Below are 21,638 nucleotides of genomic sequence, written 5' to 3' on the forward strand. Positions count from 1 at the left end.
GCTTGTATGATGTTTATTATTTGCCAGATAATGAATGTCCCAAGTGTTTTCTGTGAGCTCTTTTAATCCTTAGAACAACCTATGAAGCAGGTACTGTTACTATGCCCACTACATCTAAATGAGAAGACAGAAACACAGGGAAGTAAAACTTATCCAAGGTTATCTAGGTATAAGGAAAGGATCTAATAGTTGAACCCATACAGCCCACATTTTTAACCCACTACATTATAATATCTCAGAGTAAAACACCTTGACAATTTAGGATTTCTTTCAAGAATACAAGGTTGGGTCTATTTATTAAGACAAATATCATATGATCATCTTAATAAGTTCTAAAAATCCATCTGGTAAAATTCACTATTGATTCCTGGCTTAATATGTAAATATATCATACACTTAACATATTTAATTGATATAACTATTATATAAATTATTATTAAATTAGTAATAGAAGAATAGTTAAACCAATAGCCATATTATACTTAATGATTAAACATTAAATGCCTTTCCATGAAAGTGAGAAAAAGGTAAAGATCTCTATTATCATCACTATTATTGATCTTCATTTGGAATTATCCCCTGTGCACTAAGATTTTAAAAAAATAATGCTATAACATGTAAATATAATATATTTAGTGGTGAGGAAAGCAAATTATGAAAGTGTAAAAATATATTATTTTTATTCAAAGTAGACCACAAAATACCTCAATAAAGATCATTGTTGCCTTTGGGAGATAAGATTTTGAGGGATTTTCTAAATGTTTAAACATTTTCCACATTTTCCAGATATGTATTAATATATCCACTATTGTGTTTTCTTCATGAAAGAAAGTTTCACTACAGTGTGCTAGAAACCTGATGTAAAATAAAATACCTGTTTCACTCATTTATTAAGTATCTATTATAGAATTTCAGGTATTCTAGAGTATATTTTCTAGCATTAGAAATTAATATACAAAAGTCCATTGCAGACCAACCTAAGCCTATTTGGATATACTAACATTGGGTTCTTTTTATTTTTAAAAAAGATTTTATTTACTTTATTTTTTGACAGAGGGGAAGTGAGGGAAAAAGAGAGAGAGAAACACCAATATGTGGTTGTCTCTCATGCACCCCCTACTGAGGACCTGGCCTGCAACCCAGGCATGTGCCCTGACTGGGAATTGAACCGACGACCCTCTGGTTCACAGGCTGGCATTCATCCACTAAGTCACACAGCCAGGGCAGGTTCTTTTTGAGATGAGTGTTTCTTAGCTACTCCCCACAACCTTGGTAGTAGGTTCTAATGAATGCAAAACTTAGACCAAATCTTTCCACACATACAGATGTTTATTAAATAAATGTTCACTGAAACAGGCACAAAATGTTTCATAAAACCTGTTTGGTAAGCTTGACAACATCCCAGCAGTCTGTCCTTTCAGATGTTCTAACTACCATCTTGAGTGGAAGGTTTATTTGAGGACAATGTGACAATATTGCAGAGGTAGGACTCTGTTCCCATTATTGTCAGGATCATGCAGTCCCAGTCACCTGACCCAATGACAGGACATGGGACTATTTGGAGTTTAAGCACTAGGTCCATTTCTAATAGCATAGACTACTGGCCTCACCAGATTCTGACACCCTTTCATGAAGGATGAGAGTCTCTAAATTTTTTAGCCATTCCTCATGTCTTGAATAACTTCAATTTCATCAATGAGAGTCCATTTTTAATGTGCTGATTAACAAGCTTTTAATTTCACTGATATAAACCCATTTCTGACATTCACTCTACTGATTACCAAAGCTTTGGATGACCGATGTCCTTGTAGTGGCTGCTTCTAACATGGACTTACTAATACCCTGCTGATCCTCCCTGAAGTAAGAATTTCAAGCAGGGTAACTTACAGGCCCCTAGTTCTCAAGTTTGACACACAATATCATGCTGTCTAGGCTAAATTATTTTTTTAAGCAAAATACTGACATAAACTGGATTTTGAATAACACCAAGCAAAAAGTTAAGAATCTTTAGCTGGAACAGAGAGCCATGGATAAATACTAAGCAGTGAGGTTGTAGATATTTGTGGGAATCAATTAATGGAAAATAGAATATCATATATGATATAAATGGTCCATAAGAGCTTCTATACACAAATTAGATTACATTAGAAAACAAACCTAAAGTCTGAGAAGTAATTAAGGAATCTCTCTTGATTTGCTTCTTAGTTTCTGATCACATTTGCTGAGGTTCTACCTACCCCAATTAAAAAAGTAATGCAAGTTCATTACTTAATTTGTGAAATATAAAAAATGATGATGAATAAAAATCACTTCAAATCCTAGCTCCCATTTATATAAAATTAACATTTAGTGTAACAGAATGTAGAATGTTTAATTTTTTCTTTTCTTTTTTTTTATGAAGATTTTATTTATTTATTTTTTAGAGAGGGAAGGGAAGGAGAAAGAGAGAGAGAGAGAAACATCAATGTGCAGTTGCTGGGGGTTATGGCCTGCAACCCAGGCATGTACCCTGGCTGGGAATCGAACCTGGGACACTTTGGTTCCCAGCCCGTGCTCAATCCACTGAGCTACACCAGCCAGGGCTGTTTAATTTTTTCTGATCACAAAAGTAGTGCATATTGAATTTAGGAAACAGAAAAGCACAAGAAAAAACTCACCATAATCCTTTCACTCATAGAAACTATATTTTATTATACCTTTATCCTAGCAGCTAACACAATGCCATATGAAGCAGACTGCGCTGTCTGCTTATGCACTTCATTAATAAGTAGATTGTTTGCCCATGCTATACTTACAAAGACAGCACATTCTAAAAGCAATATTGTGACCGTGGCTTGAAGGGAGGGAAGGAAGCAAACCTATTAATATTAGAAAAATGATTCTAAAGTGTACTCCCTGAACACTGTAGCTTTTTATTGCAGGAATTGACCTTTCTCAGCAAGATATCCATTGCCCAAATTGTATATTGCCTGCCAAGGAGTTAAGTCAGATTACTGCTGTACATTCACAATCTACATTCCACGTCTCTATTTGTATTTCAGTGAAAAGGATTCATGGTATACCAAGTCATTAAGGCTCTAAGGTCTTTGCAACTCTTAATAGCAACTCACCAGGAAAAGCCATTGAGCAAAAATAGTCATACGATTAGAGAAGAAAGCCTTGTTTGCAATGCCCTTGCTGCTAGTGCACCACCCCCTGTGATGTGGCATGAATGGATTCAGATATAAATCTAGGGTTTTGCAAACTAAACACTTTCATCAAATAGTATTTACTGGAGGTTATGGCTGAGATACTGTTTTCCTTAGAAACCAGATGCAGATGCAGCAGGAAATTTGATTGAGAATAGTAATGTTAACACAAATACACATAGTAACCTTTTATGCAATGCCTTCCTAACCTAACAGCCTTAAAGCATGTACTTAGTGCTCACAGTAGAAGATATTTATAAAGAGAGATCAAATTTCAATTGATTTGATTCCCTAGTTATGATTATTTTTTTTCTCAAATTTTCTAAAATCCATGGTAGAGATGTGCAATAATCAATGTGATTTCCGATTTCTTCTTTTTATCTGCCTACAGATAAATCAGGTCAAACCAGAAATAAGCTGTAATTGAGGAAATGTTTTCCACTCCCTATCACATAGAAAATAAACATAAGTAGCTATTTTCTATGTTTATAAAACACGAGTGTATCTCTTGGAATGGAAGCTGAAAACTAATAAATGTCTGGGTAGAAATGAAGTTTGATCTCAGAAAGTAGTGAAAATTAGAAATTTTGGACAATAGGACAAACTCAGCTCCCTAGGAAACTGTTCTCAAGATGCTGCAGCAGAGGCAAATTTTGGCCTAAAGGCACAGGTTTCTGAGTGGGAAAAGGCGGAGCCAAGAGAAAACGGGGTAGACAGGTTAGAGACAGATCTCTAGCATCTTTGACAAATGATCTTTGATCATCTTTCTGTTTGTACTGTTGATTGTGTAAAGGAGATAAACTACCTAGTAACTACTTTAGGGCAACATAAAATTCTGCATAAATTCTAGCCCTGGCTGGTGTGACTCAGTGGATTGAGTGCCAGCCTGCAAACCAAAGGGTTGCTGATTCGATTCCCAGCCAGGGCACAGGCCTGGGTTGTGGGCCAGGTCCCCAGTAGGGGATGCATGAGAGGCAACCACATATTAATGTTTGTCTCCCTCTTTCTCCTCCTCTTCCCCTCTTCTCTCTCAAAAAATAAATAAAACATTTAAAAAGACAAAAAGAAAAAAAATTCTGCATAAATTCCCCAAAACTAAACCTCCTTATTACTTTAGCAATCTAGTTATAATTACACTATATACGGCAATTAGCTCGATGCTGTGGTTTAGTATCCAACAACCAGGAAACATGATAAATTTGGAAGGCTCTAAGAAAGTTCTGATTAGTTGTAGACACAAACTGCAGATTCCTCTTATAGCTACTAAATTCACACTGGGCTTAATTGTGTCCACTGGGATTTTCTTAAGTCTAAAAATTGGTGCTCTTTCTCTGTGGAACATACAGCATAACAATAACAACTGGAACGGGGCAGTCACAGAGGCACTTACTTACAAAGGAGTTCCCATCAGACTGTCAGCTAATTTCTCAAAAGAGACCTTACAGGCAAGAAGGGGCTGGAAAGAAGATTTCCAAGTCATGAAAGGCAAGGACCTACATCCAAGATTACTCTACCTAGCAAAGCTATCATTTTGAATGGAAGGACAGATAAAGTGCTCCCCAGATAAAGTCAAGTTAAAGGTGTTCATTGTCACCAAGCCCTTATTATATGAAATGTCAAAGGGATTTATCTAAGAAAAAGATGGTCAAAAATATAAACAGTAAAATGGCAACAAACTCACAACTATCAGCAACTGAGCCTAAAAAGCACAAACTAAGCAAACAACTAGAACAGGAACAGAATCACAGAAATGGAGATCACATGGAGGGTTATCAGCAGTGAAGGGGAGGGAAGATGGAGAGAAAGGTGCAGGGAATAAGTAGCATAAATGGTAGGTAGAAAATAGTGGGAGGTTAAGAATAGTATAGAAAATGGAGAAGCCAAAGAATTTGTATGTATGACCCATAGACATGAACTAAGTGGGGGAATGCTGGTAGGTAGGAAGGAGGGTGCAAGGTGGAGGGGAATAAAGGGGAGAAAAATGGGACAATTATAATAGCATAATCAATAAAATATACTTTAAAAAACTTGCATGGAAAATGGAGTACTTATTAAGACCTAGAATGTGTAGTACATTTTACAAAATTTCTTCAAGTTGTGTTACAGGTAGAAAAAAGTTTTTTATAGTCATATCTCTTTTATATGGGCACTATCTCCCTGACTAGAGCATAACTTCCATTGAGGAGAAGGGATCATTTACAATGTATGTCCCTGACTCTATATATTGTTGTAAATACTTTCCTTAAAACGCTTATCCTTTCTCTTCTCCGCCAATCTGAGCACCAGCACGTGGCAAACATTCAGATTATGGCTCAAAAGAAACGTTAGCCGTCCTTTGAGGACTGTCCTTTTCCCCACCAACCTTCACAAATTGTTTTCTGACTTCCTGCAGTTGAACTTCTGTAGTGCCTAAAATGTGCAAAAATTTTATATTGTTGGTGTCTTTCAAAAATGGTCTTACATTTTCCTTGTTCATATATATTTTGTCTTCCTGACTAATTTATATGCCTTTTAAGAGTAGATAGTACTTGTACTTCTCTGTAACACCATTGTACCTAGCTCAATACCTTGTACATAAAAGTATAATAGTTATGAGTGTTAAATATAATCACATAAGTGATTGTGTAATTATACTGCTCTGCTATAGCCCATGGAGTTTGGCATTTAGAAAATACTTATTTACTTTGAATTTAATGGGCAGTGGGAATTAAATATTTTTTTTAAATCTTGTTTAATAAAAATGCAGCCAAATGGCTTGTTCTGCATTTTGAAAAGAAGATATTTGACAGTATTGTAGACAGATACTTTGAAGAAATGCCATTGTCATATTTAACTATATCTGACAACATTGTCTAATATTGAAGCTCTACAATAAAAATTTTAGGATAATCATATACATTTTTCCTCTTAAGTTCAAAGTGAAATAGTTTTTGCCTTTCATGTGACAGAAATGACTTAAAATTTAGTTTTAAAACTATGGTACTTTTCCATAATAGCTACACTACCTGTAGGGTTTGGTTTCATTTCAGAAGACTTTATATAGCTTGAAATTGTGCTTTTCAATTAGTAACAGGTCTTCTGAATAAACTTATTTGTCATAAGTTTGCTAAAGGCTATGCTCATTTTTTTAACCCTTCTTTTGCATGCAGTAGCGAACGCTGGCTGTGGATAGGTTTGAATAAAAGGAGCCCAGATTTACAAGGATCCTGGCAATGGAGTGATTATACACCAGTGAGTTTAAACTTTCTTTTTTGGGGTAATGTTGAAAGAGCATTTGCTTCAATAACAAGTAAGTTGATTATTAAATAATACATCCACATACCAAACAACTATTAAATTAATTTTGTAGAAGTATCTTTATTGAAATGGAAATAGGTTCACAAATATGAAGTATAGATAAAACAAGTTACTAACTTTAATCTTATTTATAAAAATAAATATATGTTTAGGCTTTCTCTATATAATCCAATAGATATAGATGTAGATGTAATACAGATAAATAAACATACATAGACATACATAGGATATGTAGATATGTTGTATATAGATATAGTGGTCATCTTTGCGTAGTACGACTGATTTTTTCTTTTTCTAATTTTTTTTCATAATGGGAAGCTTTTACTTGTGTTATTTAACCATATGAGTTACATAAAAAAGAAAGCACCTTTATTAGAGGAAATAATTTGTGGGAACCCTAAAAAGTCCTTCAATATTATATCAAATGTTTATATTATTCTAAAGAGAGGTTTTAGGTAATGCCTATAAAAACAGATAATTCTCAAATATTAAAAATGCACTCCACAGTATCAATTGTGTCAATTCATTTTGTATTCTTTCTAAATGTAAAATTTCTTGACTTTCATTCTTAAATTGGAGCATATCTGAGAATAGTTCATCAAATAATTAGCATTTCAACACATGCAAAAAAAAAGTATTTTGCAAGCTCCTGATTCTATGACTCCAATTGCAAATTTAATACACCACTCACCTCCACTTCCAAAACTATTCCTTTGTTTGGAAACTGATGACATTATGACATTTTCTAAGTCCTCTCATGATTTAGCATCCTCATATAAAAAAGGAGACAACAGAGTTTTCCTTCCATGGCATAGGAACACACTTGAGTTATTAAAGCTGCCTAAATTGCATCTACATTGCAGGTATTTATATATCAGTCGTAAATTCTCAAGCCTCTCTTGTCTTTTCAGGTGTCTACTATTATCATGGAAAATGAGTTTCTGCAGGATTATGATATCAGAGACTGTGCTGCCATCAAGGTCAGTACAATGCTGGAAAATCTGCATATTTTAAAAACAAATCTGGTATCGTGCACAGTTAGGCAACAGATCCTTGAAGCGCCTTTTGTGTGTGGAGTATATTAGGTGTGATGGGAGGTAAGAAGTATACCCATGACCCAGCCCTCAAGAAACCGAATTATCTTTCATTTGAGAAGATAAAAATTATATTCAAGAAAGCTCTTATTGTTATGTAGTAATAACCTCCAAATGAGTGGGCCAAAGAGGGTTAATGAAACTCAGAAGAAATGATTCTAGTGGCCTATATCCAGAAATAGGTGGGACTTGAATTGGTCTGGTAGGGTAGGTTAAAGCTTTCTAATGGGGACATGGTATGAGGAAGGGGCCTAAAATAAAGTAGGAGTGCAAGGGAGAGGCTGAGGCGTGAGGAGAAAAGAGTACAGATCAGGAAGTTTTCATTGGTGGTGTTTGTTAAAAATAAAGTTGGGAAATAGGATTATTGCCTGGTTAAGGAGTTTGTACATTTTTTGGGTAGGCAACACAGTATTTTCCAAAGTTTTTGACATGAACTAAAGAGGGTATAAGAAGATTCATCTTGAGACAGATTTCAAGATGCAACAGATAGGGCCAAAAGACATTAAAAAAAAAAAAACAGGCATCTTCCTTTGCAGAATTGATTCATTTATTTATTCCATTAAGTAATATATTCAAGAAGCCTGTGATGCTCTGGAAGTACAGTTATGACAAGGTATAAAGCAGTCATTGCCTTCACAGAACTTATAGTCTATTTAGAGATAAACACAAGTAAACAAGGAATGACAAGGGTTATAGCAGGCAAAGCCTGTTTTATGCAAGAGCAAAGTATAAGTTTTATGGGAGAATAGAGATGGTGAAGGTGGTGGTGATAAAGCTGTTAACACTTGCTGATTCCAGAGCTAAGCCCAGTGTTAGGCATGTCACATAGACAGAGTACTTCACTGAATGCTTAAGCAAGCTTGTGAGGTAGGTACTGTTAATATATTTGTCTTACATGGAAGAAATTTGAATTCTGAGTAACTTATGTGATCACTGAACTAAAAATTAAACCCACGTGTCTGGATTCACCGTATTGTATGACTAGACATTTATGGAAACAGTCAGAAGGGGTACTGGTTTATGGAGAAAATAGTGCATTTTAGTTCAGATATTTTGAATCCAAGCTAGCAGTAAGAAATATCCTATAGTAAGTAGAAACCAAGAGACTGGAATTGGAGGGAAAATGTATATTAAAAGAAAGATCAAAGGACCAAGGAGTAGATTTGGGGGAATTACCAATACATCAATGTAAGAAGATGAGGAAAAAAAGATTCAAGAAGGAAACTGACCAGAAATGTTACAGGAAGTTTGAGACAAAGAACTGAGAAGGCCATTGGAAAGCACTATTTTCAAAGTAACTGTTCTAGTAACAAACTGTTTAGTATCATGTCATCTTTATGGAATTCCCAATTTAGCACATGAAAAGGTGAAAACTTCAGAGAAGCCTGTGAAATTTCCACAACATTGATGCAATAGACTATGTTCTGTGTAAGTAGAGGCCCCATGTGTGAAAAGATTGAAAAATCTACCAAAAAAACAAATAAAAGAGACACTGATGCCTTTTGCATCAGGAATAAGGCCAGCCAGAGCGGTGTTGTAGGAGAATCTTATCTCACCTGCCTCTGTACCCACGAGAATTTGGCCTTAAGAGAAAATGTCCAGTCCAAAAAGGGATGGATGCTCCTCTCAGGTCGTGCCTCCCCTCTCCTTTCTCCTTGCTTGCTGGCTGGAATTTGCAGAGCACCATCTTGGACCATGTGGAGAAGGGCAACATGCTAGGAATGCAGAGAAATGCTTGAAGAAAGAGCCTGGGCCCCTGATGCCAAACTTTTAATGTCACTGTTCATAGACCTGCTTTAGCACAGCCTGGTGTTCAGAAACCACTGAACCAAATACTCTTTTCTAGCTTGTTCTACCCCAAATTTAAAGGTACAAAATTCTACAACTTCATATCAACAAAACAGAAGAAAACAATAATTTGCATTTTGAATATCAACAGGATCTTATATATTCCTTTATCAGCCTATTGCTTAGGCTGCTACTGTTAAACACTGTATTCATTCATGTGTCCCATTCATTAAATAAATATCTTAGGCAATAGAGCTATAGTAGAGTTTAAAAAAACCATTTAGTGTTTTATAAAGGTTTCATCAACCTCAAAATAATGTGCAATCCTCTTCCTCCTTTAGGTTACACAGAGGCTATGGCGAAGAAGCTGGTATTTCTATAATGACAGAGAAATTATTTATTTAAGGCCTTTTGCTTGTGATACAAAACTGGAATGGGTGTGTGAGATTCCAAAAGGTAAGTGGTAGTCATTTCTTTTCATAGCCTTTTCATGTGAACATTGTGAATGATGAACCACAAGTACCTAAGAGAACATTTTAATCTATAATTATAATTTTAAAAAGCCTTTGAAGTTGCCGTTAATATATTAAGTTCCATCCTGCCTGAGTACTACCCCTCAGAATGCTGGATTATTGAAATTCAATGGTATCTTCCACTTTTATTATGAAAGATTTAGTGTAGAAGATACAATTTAAGGTTAATTGGGGATAATTAGATCTGGAATGAAAGATTATTTTAAGTAAAAGAAGCAACATGGCAGAGCGGATCATTTTTATTTTGAGGCAAAATGAAGGAAAAGAAATAAGAATCAGGAAATAAAATTCAAGCATTTTCCTGAAAACTTTAGAAACAATTTTCAGTGAACTCAAAAACTAGTAATAGTTTATGTAGTTCAAATTCAGGAAATAGCTTGATTAGTAGAGTGGTGACAAACAGGAGAGAAAAGAGAATAAATAGGTGTCTTTTACTTAGCTTTCTACTAGGAAAATGTCAAGGGATAGTTAAGGAAACTCTTAAGAAGATTTTTAACTCCCAAACTATTTTAAGCAGACACTACATATATGAAACTGTTAGTGGTAGGTGTACAGAAAGTTCCAAAATGAATTTCTGAATTCCATGTAAACATGTTCATTGAAACCAAAGGTATTCAAAGAACCCAAAGACTGCATCATGGAACTGCCTGTAAGAAAAATGTTCTTTTTCCTTAACAAAAGGCTACCCTATGGCCTTTAAAAGAGCTTCAGGTGTGACATTTGGTACAGAAACTGTCAAATCTCTTTCACAATGACAAACGGGCAGTCCATTAATAAAAGGGGACGTGTTGGGGGGGGTGTCTTCTTTCCAGAGAAGACATTATATCTGAGTTATGCCTGATTATTGATTCAACCTGAAGGAAGAACAAAGGAAAACCACTATGGATACCCTTAAGGAAGTGGAAAAATAAATAATATATATCGTTAATGTGGACAATGACTCTTGTTTGAAGCATCAGTGGTGATGCTCCCATTACTGTGGCAGCTTGCTAGCCTGCCACCAAGTGTCCTTGCTCCCTCCAAAGTGTGCCCTCATGGGTAGCTGCCACCCTGCCTGCAGTTCGAGAGATGGCACAAACGCAAGAGTTCACAACACGGCAACCTTAGGAATGACAAACCAGTAGCCACAGGAAGTATTTACAAAGAGCATTTGGGTACTTTTTCTTTATTATATATATTTTCATTTTAAGCCAAAGAGAAGGGGATTAACTAATGTAACAAACATAAATCAACCAAATAATTTTTCTAAATGATTGCACCCCTTTTCTCCCCATGCAGAAACAAAATTAAAAACTGCAGAACTTCCTCTCTCAGCTCATTCCCAATCATTTGAAGCAATGAATGATTGCATGATCCAGGGTTTAAATGTTATGTTAACTCCCCTTTGATAGTTTTTAAATTTAAATTTCTAAGTTACAGTGTGTCACATTCACCTGGTTGGAGATATATATATATTTAGAACAACCAAAGTTTGCTCAACTAATCTGTATTAATCTTTATTTTCTGTATTAATCTGTATTTTCTGGTTTTCTTAAAGCAGTTCACCTCTTCAGTAACCTAAGTCATCGTACCTTTTCTCTATCTCTTGCCTGTTTATTACCTGTTTAGCCAGTTCTAATTAGTCCTCTCTTCTCTAAAAGAGATATTTTGGCAATCTAAAGAAATTGCTATTGAATGTATCAAGGTGACATTGGTTAATAAAATCACATAGGTTTCAGGTATGCAATCCTATAATATATCATCTGTGTGTCATACTGTGTGTTCACCACCCCAAGGTAAGTCTCCTTCCATCCCTGTCTATCCCGCCTTTACCCTCTTCTGTCTCCCCCACCCTCCTTTCCTTCTGGCAATCACCATACCATTCATTGTCTGTGGACTGCCTAAAAATTTTAAACAGTCATAACCAGTGTGGAGATATATTCTTTCTTTAATTGAGAAAACAGTATCAAAAGTAAGAGTCATAGAAATGTTTTTAGGAAAATTACCTATAATGCCACAACCCAAATATAATATTTTATATTTTTGATACCTCATACACACAACCATATTTGTAATCTTGTATAAAAAATACTTTGCTTTCCACTTTTCTCACTAGCTCAAAGAAATTTAAAGGTTAGACATAGCACCCCCGTAACACATGATTACAAACAAGAAATTATGTGTATTTTAAACTAGTAGGCAGCATTATTGGTAAAAATTACCCAAGGCACAGAGAACTGGCTCCAAAAGAAAAAAAAAAAAACAGAGACACTGGGGATATAGGCCATTTTTTTTATTAGGATACAACAACAAAATTAGGAATAGCTGTTTTACCCTGTGATTTCTAAGATTCATAGAATTGTGCCTTTGACTTGAAACGAGGGTGACCTATGAGCAGAAAGAAAAGAGGGAAGAGAGCACCCTGGCATGCTAGGAGGGCTGCCTGTGCCGGGAACCGTAGTGGGCGCCTCCAGAGAGCCAACTTGACCGGATCTGCACTCCATCTTTGTGCGTCAGGCAGTAGAGTCTCACATTCCATAGGGTAGAAAGTTGAGGGCCAGGGAGTTAAAACAACTGAATCAAACTACCACAACACTGAAGGGCCAGAAGGCATTTGGACACTACTGGCCCACCCAACTTCAAAGCCCATAATTCTTTGTAACATACAAATTTCTGTTTCCATCCAGGAAGCCTGGGTGATTTTTATTATTTTTCTCCCTGTTTTATCTTTCACCTTCTCAAAGGTTCAGTACTGGATCATTGTACATTGTTTCCCAGGGTCTCCTGGGAGACAGTAAACTCTACCCACCCAGGTTTACAGAACAATGGCTCAAATTGCATCAGATGGAGAAGGTAGTTCCTGAATAGCCTCACCCTACCATGATAAGGATTTTTGATCATATTCCTTAGTGCTTCCGTATAATGTGTACACTGTGTTCATTTACTTATTTGTGCTTTCTAATTATTAGCTGTACTTATCCATCTGGTCTTCCTTTGTGACCTCCATGACATAAGATAGAGAACTGCTAGTAATACTATATTAATTAATATTTAACAGAGCTGTTTTTTTCTTGCTGCTAAAACAGCTTTAGGATAGACCCCACAAAATTCAAATTGAAATGATCATAACATGAAAGGACATGGTCTGGCCAGAAATGGGCAGACCTCAGCAATACTGCTAATCCTCTTGAGTTAGATTAAAGGCCCTTCCTTCAGTACACGGTGATCTGTAATTGGACACTAAACTTAAAGCCACTTATTTTCTTCCTTATACAGGTCGTACTCCAAAAACACCAGACTGGTACAATCCAGGTGAGTTAATAAATCTGAAATTTAGCCAAAGCTGCCTTTACTTTTTCAATAATACATTTAGTTTATTTAAACCCAGGCCAGTTTCTGCTCGGTTGCATCTTCAGCTGAGATGAAGTATCTCCAGACAGGGAAGGTGATTGGCTGGGGTAGAAGGAGGTCTTGAGGGTGGCTTTGTCTTTCTCTGTGACTCTGGGTAGCAGGGTCACTCAGTGGCTCAGGAGTCCTTGGTTCCTTTCAGGAAGCATTTTTCTGGCCAGAGAGAACCAGTAATCTAAATGGATTATAATTTATAAAAGTTTTAAACATTAATCTAGGCTTTGAGGGTGAAGTTTGGTTTACACAGTCATAACTCTGATATTCTTCTTCTTTAGAGCGTGCTGGAATTCATGGACCTTCAGTCATAATAGAAGGGAGTGAATATTGGTTCGTTGCTGACCCTCACTTAAACTATGAAGAAGCTGTCCTGTATTGTGCTAGCAATCACAGCACCCTGGCTACATTAACATCTTTTGCAGGACTAAAAGCCATCAAAAACAAAATAGCAAATGTAATGCAAAAGAATGTATTTTTAAATATGTTCCTTATTTTTATATTTATTTCATTAAAAAATATTTCAAAAATCTTGCTGAAATCCATAAAAGTTAATGTCCCTCTCAAGTGGAATTTCCCCAGCAACATTCAAATTCATCATTTCTCATTAGAAATGTTAAATGTAATTGCTGAATGTTTTAAAATACTCAAGGTTAATTATAACTCTCAATTTATAAAATGAGCATCAATACATAGTATAAATTATTCTAATACTTTATTGTTTTTACTAAAAGTTAACTTTGTAGTTAACCTGTGTATCTATTTCTGCTAATAACTAATTTTGCAAAATAGATTTTTGGAGGAAAAATAATTTGTGCATCTTTAAATTTATAATCAGTTGCAATAGGACACTGTCCAATTAATGTATGCCCATAATTACAACAACCATATTTCTGTATGCAAAATAGGGCCTGTGAATATACAAAGAGTTTTCAAACCACTCTTTTGGTCTAAGGACCTGGTTTGTGTACTTTAGATATCAAAGTAACGAAATGTCCGGAAATGTCAGTGGTTTGTGGTTGTGGTGGGATGGGGTGCAGTCACAGCTCTCCTAGAAAACTCAGCACGTGTCAAGACAGGTGTTTGCTTTGTTTTGCAGATATCTGGTGAAGAACAGAAGTGGTGGCTGAAAACTACTGAGCAGCCGATGATAGATCGTCGCTCTATATTGTATGTGTAATCATTTATAAAATCATTTAAAACAAGCAGCCCCCAATTCCCTTTTACTAAATGGATTACTGTTTATAATTAGTTTGGAACATTAATCTATAGACTGCCTAACTGCCTAGACTTGAGAAACCAAGTCCTTTTGCATATTCACAGAATGAAGTGGTATAAAACAATGATATAACATTAATTGTAGAATTAAAATCTCTTACGGTAAACACCAGAATGGAGCACATAACTGCATTCTGAGTTGTCAGATCTCTCATTTTCTCCAGCTCACGACATCCGTGGCATCATCACTTTCCTGTAATGAATGGAGAAGAATGTGTATATCTATCTGCCAAGACCTGGCTTAACGGTAACAGTAATTCCAAATCCTTTCATGCTGATTATACCATATGTGAAATTCAGGTTCAGTTACTAGTTTAATCTTGTTTTCCTTTTGACTGTGTGTCTGGTAGCTTCATCTTATTCTGATTTACTATAGCTCAAATTCCCAATGCAAATAAAGATGCTTTTCACTGTGACTATTTTGACTTCCTACTCTAAAGTAATTACTAAGAAATAAACTCGGCACTTTCATAACTCATAAGCATATAGACAAATTTGCAAAGATAAACAGGCAGCAATTCTAGAATATAGTTTAGGTCCCTTTTCCCTCATTAGCCTTCTCCAGTTCCATTTCCTGCCATCAGGAACTGTGGTAACTGGTCGTTATACCATATGCATGCTTTTTTATAGGCAACATTGTATGTTATAACCTACTGATGCAAATAGTACTAGAAAATATAAATGGCTAGAGAAGAAAAGGAATATATTGTAATCTTTTGGGAAAGATTGATTTAAAGAGACTTTCTTTATTACTGGATCATTTTTAAAATGTACTTGAATGGAAATTCTCACCAGAGTAATCCTTCTTTTCATTTCTCAGACTTAAATAAACCAATAGACTGTACTACCAAGTTGCCCTTCATCTGTGAAAAATATAATGTATCTTCATTGGAGAAATATAGTCCAGATTCTGCAGCTAAAACACAATGCTCTGGGGATTGGCGTACTTTTCAGAATAAGGTAAAAGGAGAATTGCTGCATTGTGCAAATGATAATTGCTTTCATGGTGGTGGTATGGCTTATGATAGAATGGCAGCCCATCCAGTAGCTTCACTAAGACAGACTGTGCATTTCAGTATCTCACCTGGTCCTCTGCATTGTCAGAAAGCAAGTTAGTCGCTCAAGTTGGTTGTGCCCACTGGTCTTTCCAAATACTGTGCTCCTATTCTGTTGCTACTAAACACTTAAATTGCTGAAGTTGATGCGTCAATGGATAGTGTGATACATGGAGGTCAAGACTATTTCTATGGCATATAAGAAATTGACTTAATTTCTGACATAAATTTTCTCCCTTAAGGAGAACATACAATCACCATCTCCCAATCAAATGAGACCAGCATTTTCCAAACTACTTTTTGGGAACTATACACATGCGAACCAAATGTTAGTAATTGATCTTGCCTCCGAAGTGGAATTTATGGTTAAATAGGTTTGGGAAATGCTTCATTCTACAGGGTCCAATAGCAGTAAGGCCTGCTTGAGTATAGTTGGTAGGGTAATCATATGGGTGTAATAATTTACAGTTTAAATTTCACCAAAAATATCATATGGTGTGCTTGAGTGTGATATTGTTATGTTATAGAATTACATGCTTATGATTATGAATTACATGCTTATGATTTTGTAATAAAATCTTTTGTAATAAAAAGGGGGTGTTATTTGTGCTGGACCCTCTATATTTGCTTCTTTGAGATTGATAATCCATATTGGTATACATATCTATTATGGAATGTATTTGGATGCTGAAAAGAGAGATTTCTACAGTATTTTGAAACATTTATTCTAGTGCATAAAAAAAAGTTTGAAGGTAAGCAGGCTGGGGTTGGTATGTAAGGTCTGTGAATTCTTCAAAACCAGTCTCCTTTTGTCTTTCCCCTCTGCCATCCTTAACATAAGGCTTCAAAGCTCAAATTCGGGGTGTTTTCTTTAGAGTGTTCTAGAAGCCACTGAATGACTTATATCTCATTGGCCACTTCATTCTGTATGGAAGCTGAAATACAAGCATTTTGTAGGCTATTTCAAGGATCACAATTTGGAAACATATTACTCCACACTAACATGATCATAATATCAAAAAGAAAAAGGGAGAGATTTGTCTGACAGCTGAAAGCATCCATAGTAAAGTTAAAACATTAGGGGTACATCTTGATTTTTTTAAATTAGGGAGATCTTTTACACCCAAGGTACTGGGACTAAATTTCCACAGTTAATGTAAATTGTATTAAAATATTCTGCCAAGGGACAGGAATATACTTTTTTTTAAATGTAGGGTTTCTTTTTAAATATAAGAAGGTGATGATTAAGAGTACAGACTTCGAAATCAGGTGTAACAGAGTTTAAATGCTGACTATACCATTCGATGGCTATTCACTTATGGGTAAAGTTGCTTAACTTACCTGTACCTCAGTTTTCCAAGTTGTGAAAATTAAGTGAGATAATACTAAACAAACTGTTTAGCACAGAGAAAACACTCAATAAAAGGGATATATTTTAAAAAATAGTTCAAATATCACTCTTCAGTTGCTAGAGAGTGTTGACTGGCATTTTTATGGTACTACTTCATCAATTTCCATATCTCACAGGCCAAAAATTAGCAACCTCATCTAAAAGATGAGGTATTTATTTCCTATGTGAGATTTCCTGTGTCTGGAATCTTATGCTTCATGCATGTTCTTCATTTGCAGTGTTTTCTAATGGTCAAACCCAAGTCTCTCACATTTCTTGAAGCAAGTGATACTTGTCACACCTATGGTGGCACCCTTCCTACAGTGTTGAGCCAGAGAGAACAAGGTAGGAGACTTGTTTTGGAAACGTTTTATTCTGATCTGTGGTGCTTAGTTTGGGGATGCTGAGGGGAATTAACATGTTTGTAAATCTTAGGAAACTTTTTTTTTGTACATAGTAGATGAAAGATTATTTTGGTAGTGAGATAAGCAACAGGTATTCATTGACATATTTAGTATATCTTTAATTTGAATATGTGAAAAAAAATTTTTTAATCTTTTTCTGACAGATTTCATTATATCCTTGCTTCCGGACATGGAAGATGCTTTGTGGATTGGTTTGCGCTGGACAGCCTATGAAAGGATAAACAAATGGATAGATAACAGAGAGCTGACATACAATAACTTTCACCCATTATTGGTTGGTCGGATGATGAGAATACCAAAAAATGTAAGTTTTTTTTTTTTTTAAATCAATAATCTATGTAGCTCTATGAAATCCTCGAGTCTTCAATAAATTATTGGATTAAGAACAAGGGCCTATTATATGAGTCCATTTAGTATAGAATGCCCAGAAGAGGCAAATCTATAAAGACAGAAAATAGATTAGTGGTTACCAGAAACTGAAGAAGACAGAAGGATTGGGTATGATTGTGAAAGGGCATGGAGTTCCTTTTCGGGGTGATAAAAGTGTTCTAAAATCAATTGGGCGGGGTAACGGTCACACAACTCTGTGAGTATACTGAAACCTATGGAATTTATGCTTTAAGTGGGTGAATTATATGGCATATGAATTGTGGCTCAGTAAAGATGTCACAAGAAGAACAATTACACCATGTGTGTGCCCTGCTTTTCCACAACAGCATTAGATCACAACTATGTAAAATCGTCAAGCAGTGAGTTGCAAACAGAAGCGATTATAAATGCTTTATTTAACATTCTGGGATATGGACCTGTTAGCCTCAGTCTCTTGAGGCAAAAAGTACAAAATTGGTGATTAGTAATCATTCTTCCATAAGGGATAAATGTAAAGAAGCTGTAGAAGATTAGGCATTATGTTAACAAGTGTTACACTGAGCCATGAAAACTGCTGCCCATTGTTCTGTCCTCCCTGCTTGCTGGATACAAGACCCCTTTTGCACAAAGGGCAAAGATGAAGAAATTAACTTTAAAATCAAATTCCAAAAATACATCCTAGACAATAATCACCTAATGTTCCTGATGCAATGCAACTTTGCTCAAGGTTGATGCTGGCAAAGGGAACTCTGAATCATATGTAATTATGTACAAAGTAAATATCAAAATAATTCACAGTTATTATAGAAAATTTTGCAGTTATAGAAAAGTAGACACAATAAAGAAAAACATAAATCCTTATCCCACTTATACTTACACCAGTGGCTTTTAAACTTTTAACCATGGCCCATAGTAAGAAATACACTTAAATCACCATCCAGCACATAGGTATAAATATAATATTGCATTGACACAATAGTTTTGCTAGGTAAGGCAGATAGGAAACCAAGGCAGGGAGGAGGGAGACATGTCTCACCCACTAACTCAGCAGTCCTGAGCCTGGTCGGATAATCTGCCAGGTGTTACAACATCACAAGAAATGCCATGCTAATACAGAAGAAGGGCAGTCCTTGAAATTCTATGCATTGTCTCCACTACCTGGGAAAAAAAGCCTTTGAAACTGTGCCCTCATCCCAAGGCCTCAAAGGCAGGAAAGGGCCCACAATGCCCAAAGGAAGAAGCCCATAAACGCCTTTGGGTATTCATGTCCCCCCACAGTCCCAGGAAAGTTGGCATCACCTTTACCTGTCAATCAATATGTAACTTCTTCACCCCCATCTCACCAACTACGTAAGTCCTCAGAATAAAGGACTCTCACTCTTGTCCTCTGGCCAACCAGGTTTCTTATGTTCAACAGATTTTCTAATGTTTCTGAATGAGACAATTATAATTTGCAAGCAGCAGTTCATGCTTGACTCTACGTGGTAGAAATGCCAGAAGCATGGCAAATACCAGGAGTAATAAACTCCATTCTAGACTTGGTCTACACTTCAATGGGCCTGTCTGCAGGCTTTCATTGTTATACTGAGTATTATATATGATGTTGTCTCATTATTTAAGGTATATCATTCACTGTACAACTATCTTATTTAGAATTTTTATTTAGAAATAAGTACCGGATTTTCTAAAACTTGTTTCCAGCATCTGTTGAAATTGTCAAAAAGCTTTTCCCATTCAGCCTATTGGCATATGGTATAGTACGTTAATAGATGTTATATTAAACTCTCTTTATATTCTCATAAAGTCTAGTTGCTCATTGTGGATTATTATTTTACTGTTCAACTGAATTTGTTAGAATTTTATTTGGAATGTTTTTATCTCTGTTCATAGAGTTAATTTTTTTATGCCATATTGTCAGATTGTTATTGTTTTTTTTTTTTTATCATGTGGGCTTCATAAAATGAACTCAGCAGCTTTCTGCCTTTGTGTTTTGAAATTAGGACTCAGTAGGACTCAGTCTGGGGAATTATCTTTCTTAGAAGAAACTACCAACAAAACCACATGATGTTGGAAACCTTTTCAGAGATCGTTCTTTAATAATAAAGGGATTTGGTGCAGTTGAGGCAAATTGTTTGGGTTAGAATTCCATTCAGCTATTTAGTTGTCTTTGGAAGTTCACTTAACTTCTCTTAAGCATTTGGTGTGCCTTTGGGAGTTCACCTAACATTTTTTTCATCTGTAATTTTTCACCTGATACTATTGAGCCTGCCATACAATGTGAGGATTACATAAGGCAACTCATTAAAAGCCTTTAGTATGATACCTGGCACATGATTTTTTAAATCAGCTACTTACGGTTAATTTTTAATTTTCTCTAAAGGTATTGGTACATTTTGGTATTTCTACATCATATAACAATTATGCTGATTTTTATTTTTCAGGACAGTTGTCTATTTCATTTACATTTTCAAATATATAGATAAAATTGTGTATGCTATTATCTTTTTAAATCTTTATATCTCATTTTGATTTTTTTCCTATTTAGATTTTTATAAAAACTGATGTATGTTATTGGTTTTCTGCTTCTTCTTTTTTATCCTCTACTTCTATTGCTTGGGGTGTATTTATTAATACTACTATCTTTTTCTATCCTGGTTTTATTGTAGTTATATTTTTGCTGATTTCCTAACCTTAGTCCATCTTTTTTTTAAAAAACAGAATACATTTATAATCACATTTCCCTCCACATAAAATTTTACTCATATCCCTTGGAATATTGCTCATATTATTTTTTCCTATATTTTTTATTTCTTGTGTAATGTTTATTGTGTAGCATATTTGTTGTTGTTGTTTTTTAATCTGCATATCCTGGGATAAGCCTTTCTTATTTTTGTAATTGTGTTATGTTTCAAAAATACAAAAAAGCATAGAGACAATATACTTTGAATAAATTTTCATGTGTACTATCACTGATCTTTGGCCAGGGAATGAAATCTAGGTAGGTACTTTTATTTATGGAAGTTTTTATAGTGATTATTATAGGATTAAAGTTTTAAGGTGAGTTCTCCACGTATAGTAAAAAAAATTGTTAAAAGTTTATAAAAATCTAATAATTTTAGTTAATAACCATTACTTTTTTTTTTTTTTACTTATTTGAAATGGCAAGAATGATAGCAAAGCCCTGACTAGTGTGGCTCAGTTGGTCGGTGCCAGCCTATACAGCGAAAGGTCACTGGTGTGATTCCCAGTCAGGGCACATGACTGGGTTGCAGGGTTTGGTCCCCAGTTAGGGCACGTATGTTTCTCTCTCACATTGATATATCTCTTACTCTCTTTCTCCCTCCCTTTCCCTCTCTCTGAAAAAAAAGTGAATAAAAATATTTTAATATTAGTATAATTGTGGTTTTGTCTCATTTCTAACAATTTATCGTTTTTAAGATATATTTATTAATGTTGCCATTATTTTATTTTATACTCTCTAAAGTTACTTGCCCTTTTCTCATGATTTGGAAGTTCATCAGGATTTTCCTAGTGACTTCATGGTCAGCTCCTTAGTGGAATTTTTATAGGAGGAGATATCCAATTTGGAACGTAAAGTTCTCTTGCTCAGGTCTTCAAAATGTTAGTTTCATGATTGCGTGCATCTGTTTGCCTTTTGTTTAGGTGTTCGATGATGAGTCCCGCTACCACTGCGCCCTGATGCTCAACCACCGCAAGTCGCCTTTTGCTGGGACATGGAATTTCACTTCCTGCAGTGAACACCACACTCTGTCTCTCTGTCAGAAATACTCAGGTATAGATATTACCTAGATTTAACTGTAGTACTTCATGATGTTAGAT

The 21,638-nt window shown here is 35.4% G+C and overlaps 1 protein-coding gene across 2 annotated transcripts in view; it reads left to right on the forward strand.

Annotated features, from left to right (window-relative positions):
* LOC123807994 (lymphocyte antigen 75) overlaps positions 1–21,638 on the forward strand; it is a 149,655-nt gene that overhangs the window by 45,777 nt on the left and 82,240 nt on the right. For both annotated transcript variants that reach the window (XM_045822202.1, XM_045822289.1), the window contains exons 14-24: positions 6,338–6,419; positions 7,397–7,465; positions 9,709–9,823; positions 13,156–13,191; positions 13,563–13,738; positions 14,381–14,451; positions 14,724–14,806; positions 15,380–15,519; positions 17,244–17,349; positions 17,573–17,733; positions 21,462–21,591. In XM_045822202.1, coding sequence (XP_045678158.1) covers positions 6,338–6,419; positions 7,397–7,465; positions 9,709–9,823; positions 13,156–13,191; positions 13,563–13,738; positions 14,381–14,451; positions 14,724–14,806; positions 15,380–15,519; positions 17,244–17,349; positions 17,573–17,733; positions 21,462–21,591 — 1,169 coding nt within the window. The remainder of the gene's footprint in view (positions 1–6,337; positions 6,420–7,396; positions 7,466–9,708; positions 9,824–13,155; positions 13,192–13,562; positions 13,739–14,380; positions 14,452–14,723; positions 14,807–15,379; positions 15,520–17,243; positions 17,350–17,572; positions 17,734–21,461; positions 21,592–21,638) is intronic.

The sequence above is a fragment of the Phyllostomus hastatus genome, unplaced genomic scaffold (assembly GCF_019186645.2).
Source record: "Phyllostomus hastatus isolate PE091 unplaced genomic scaffold, TTU_PhHast_1.1 phas_contig_1, whole genome shotgun sequence".
Taxonomy (NCBI): Eukaryota; Metazoa; Chordata; class Mammalia; order Chiroptera; family Phyllostomidae; genus Phyllostomus; species Phyllostomus hastatus.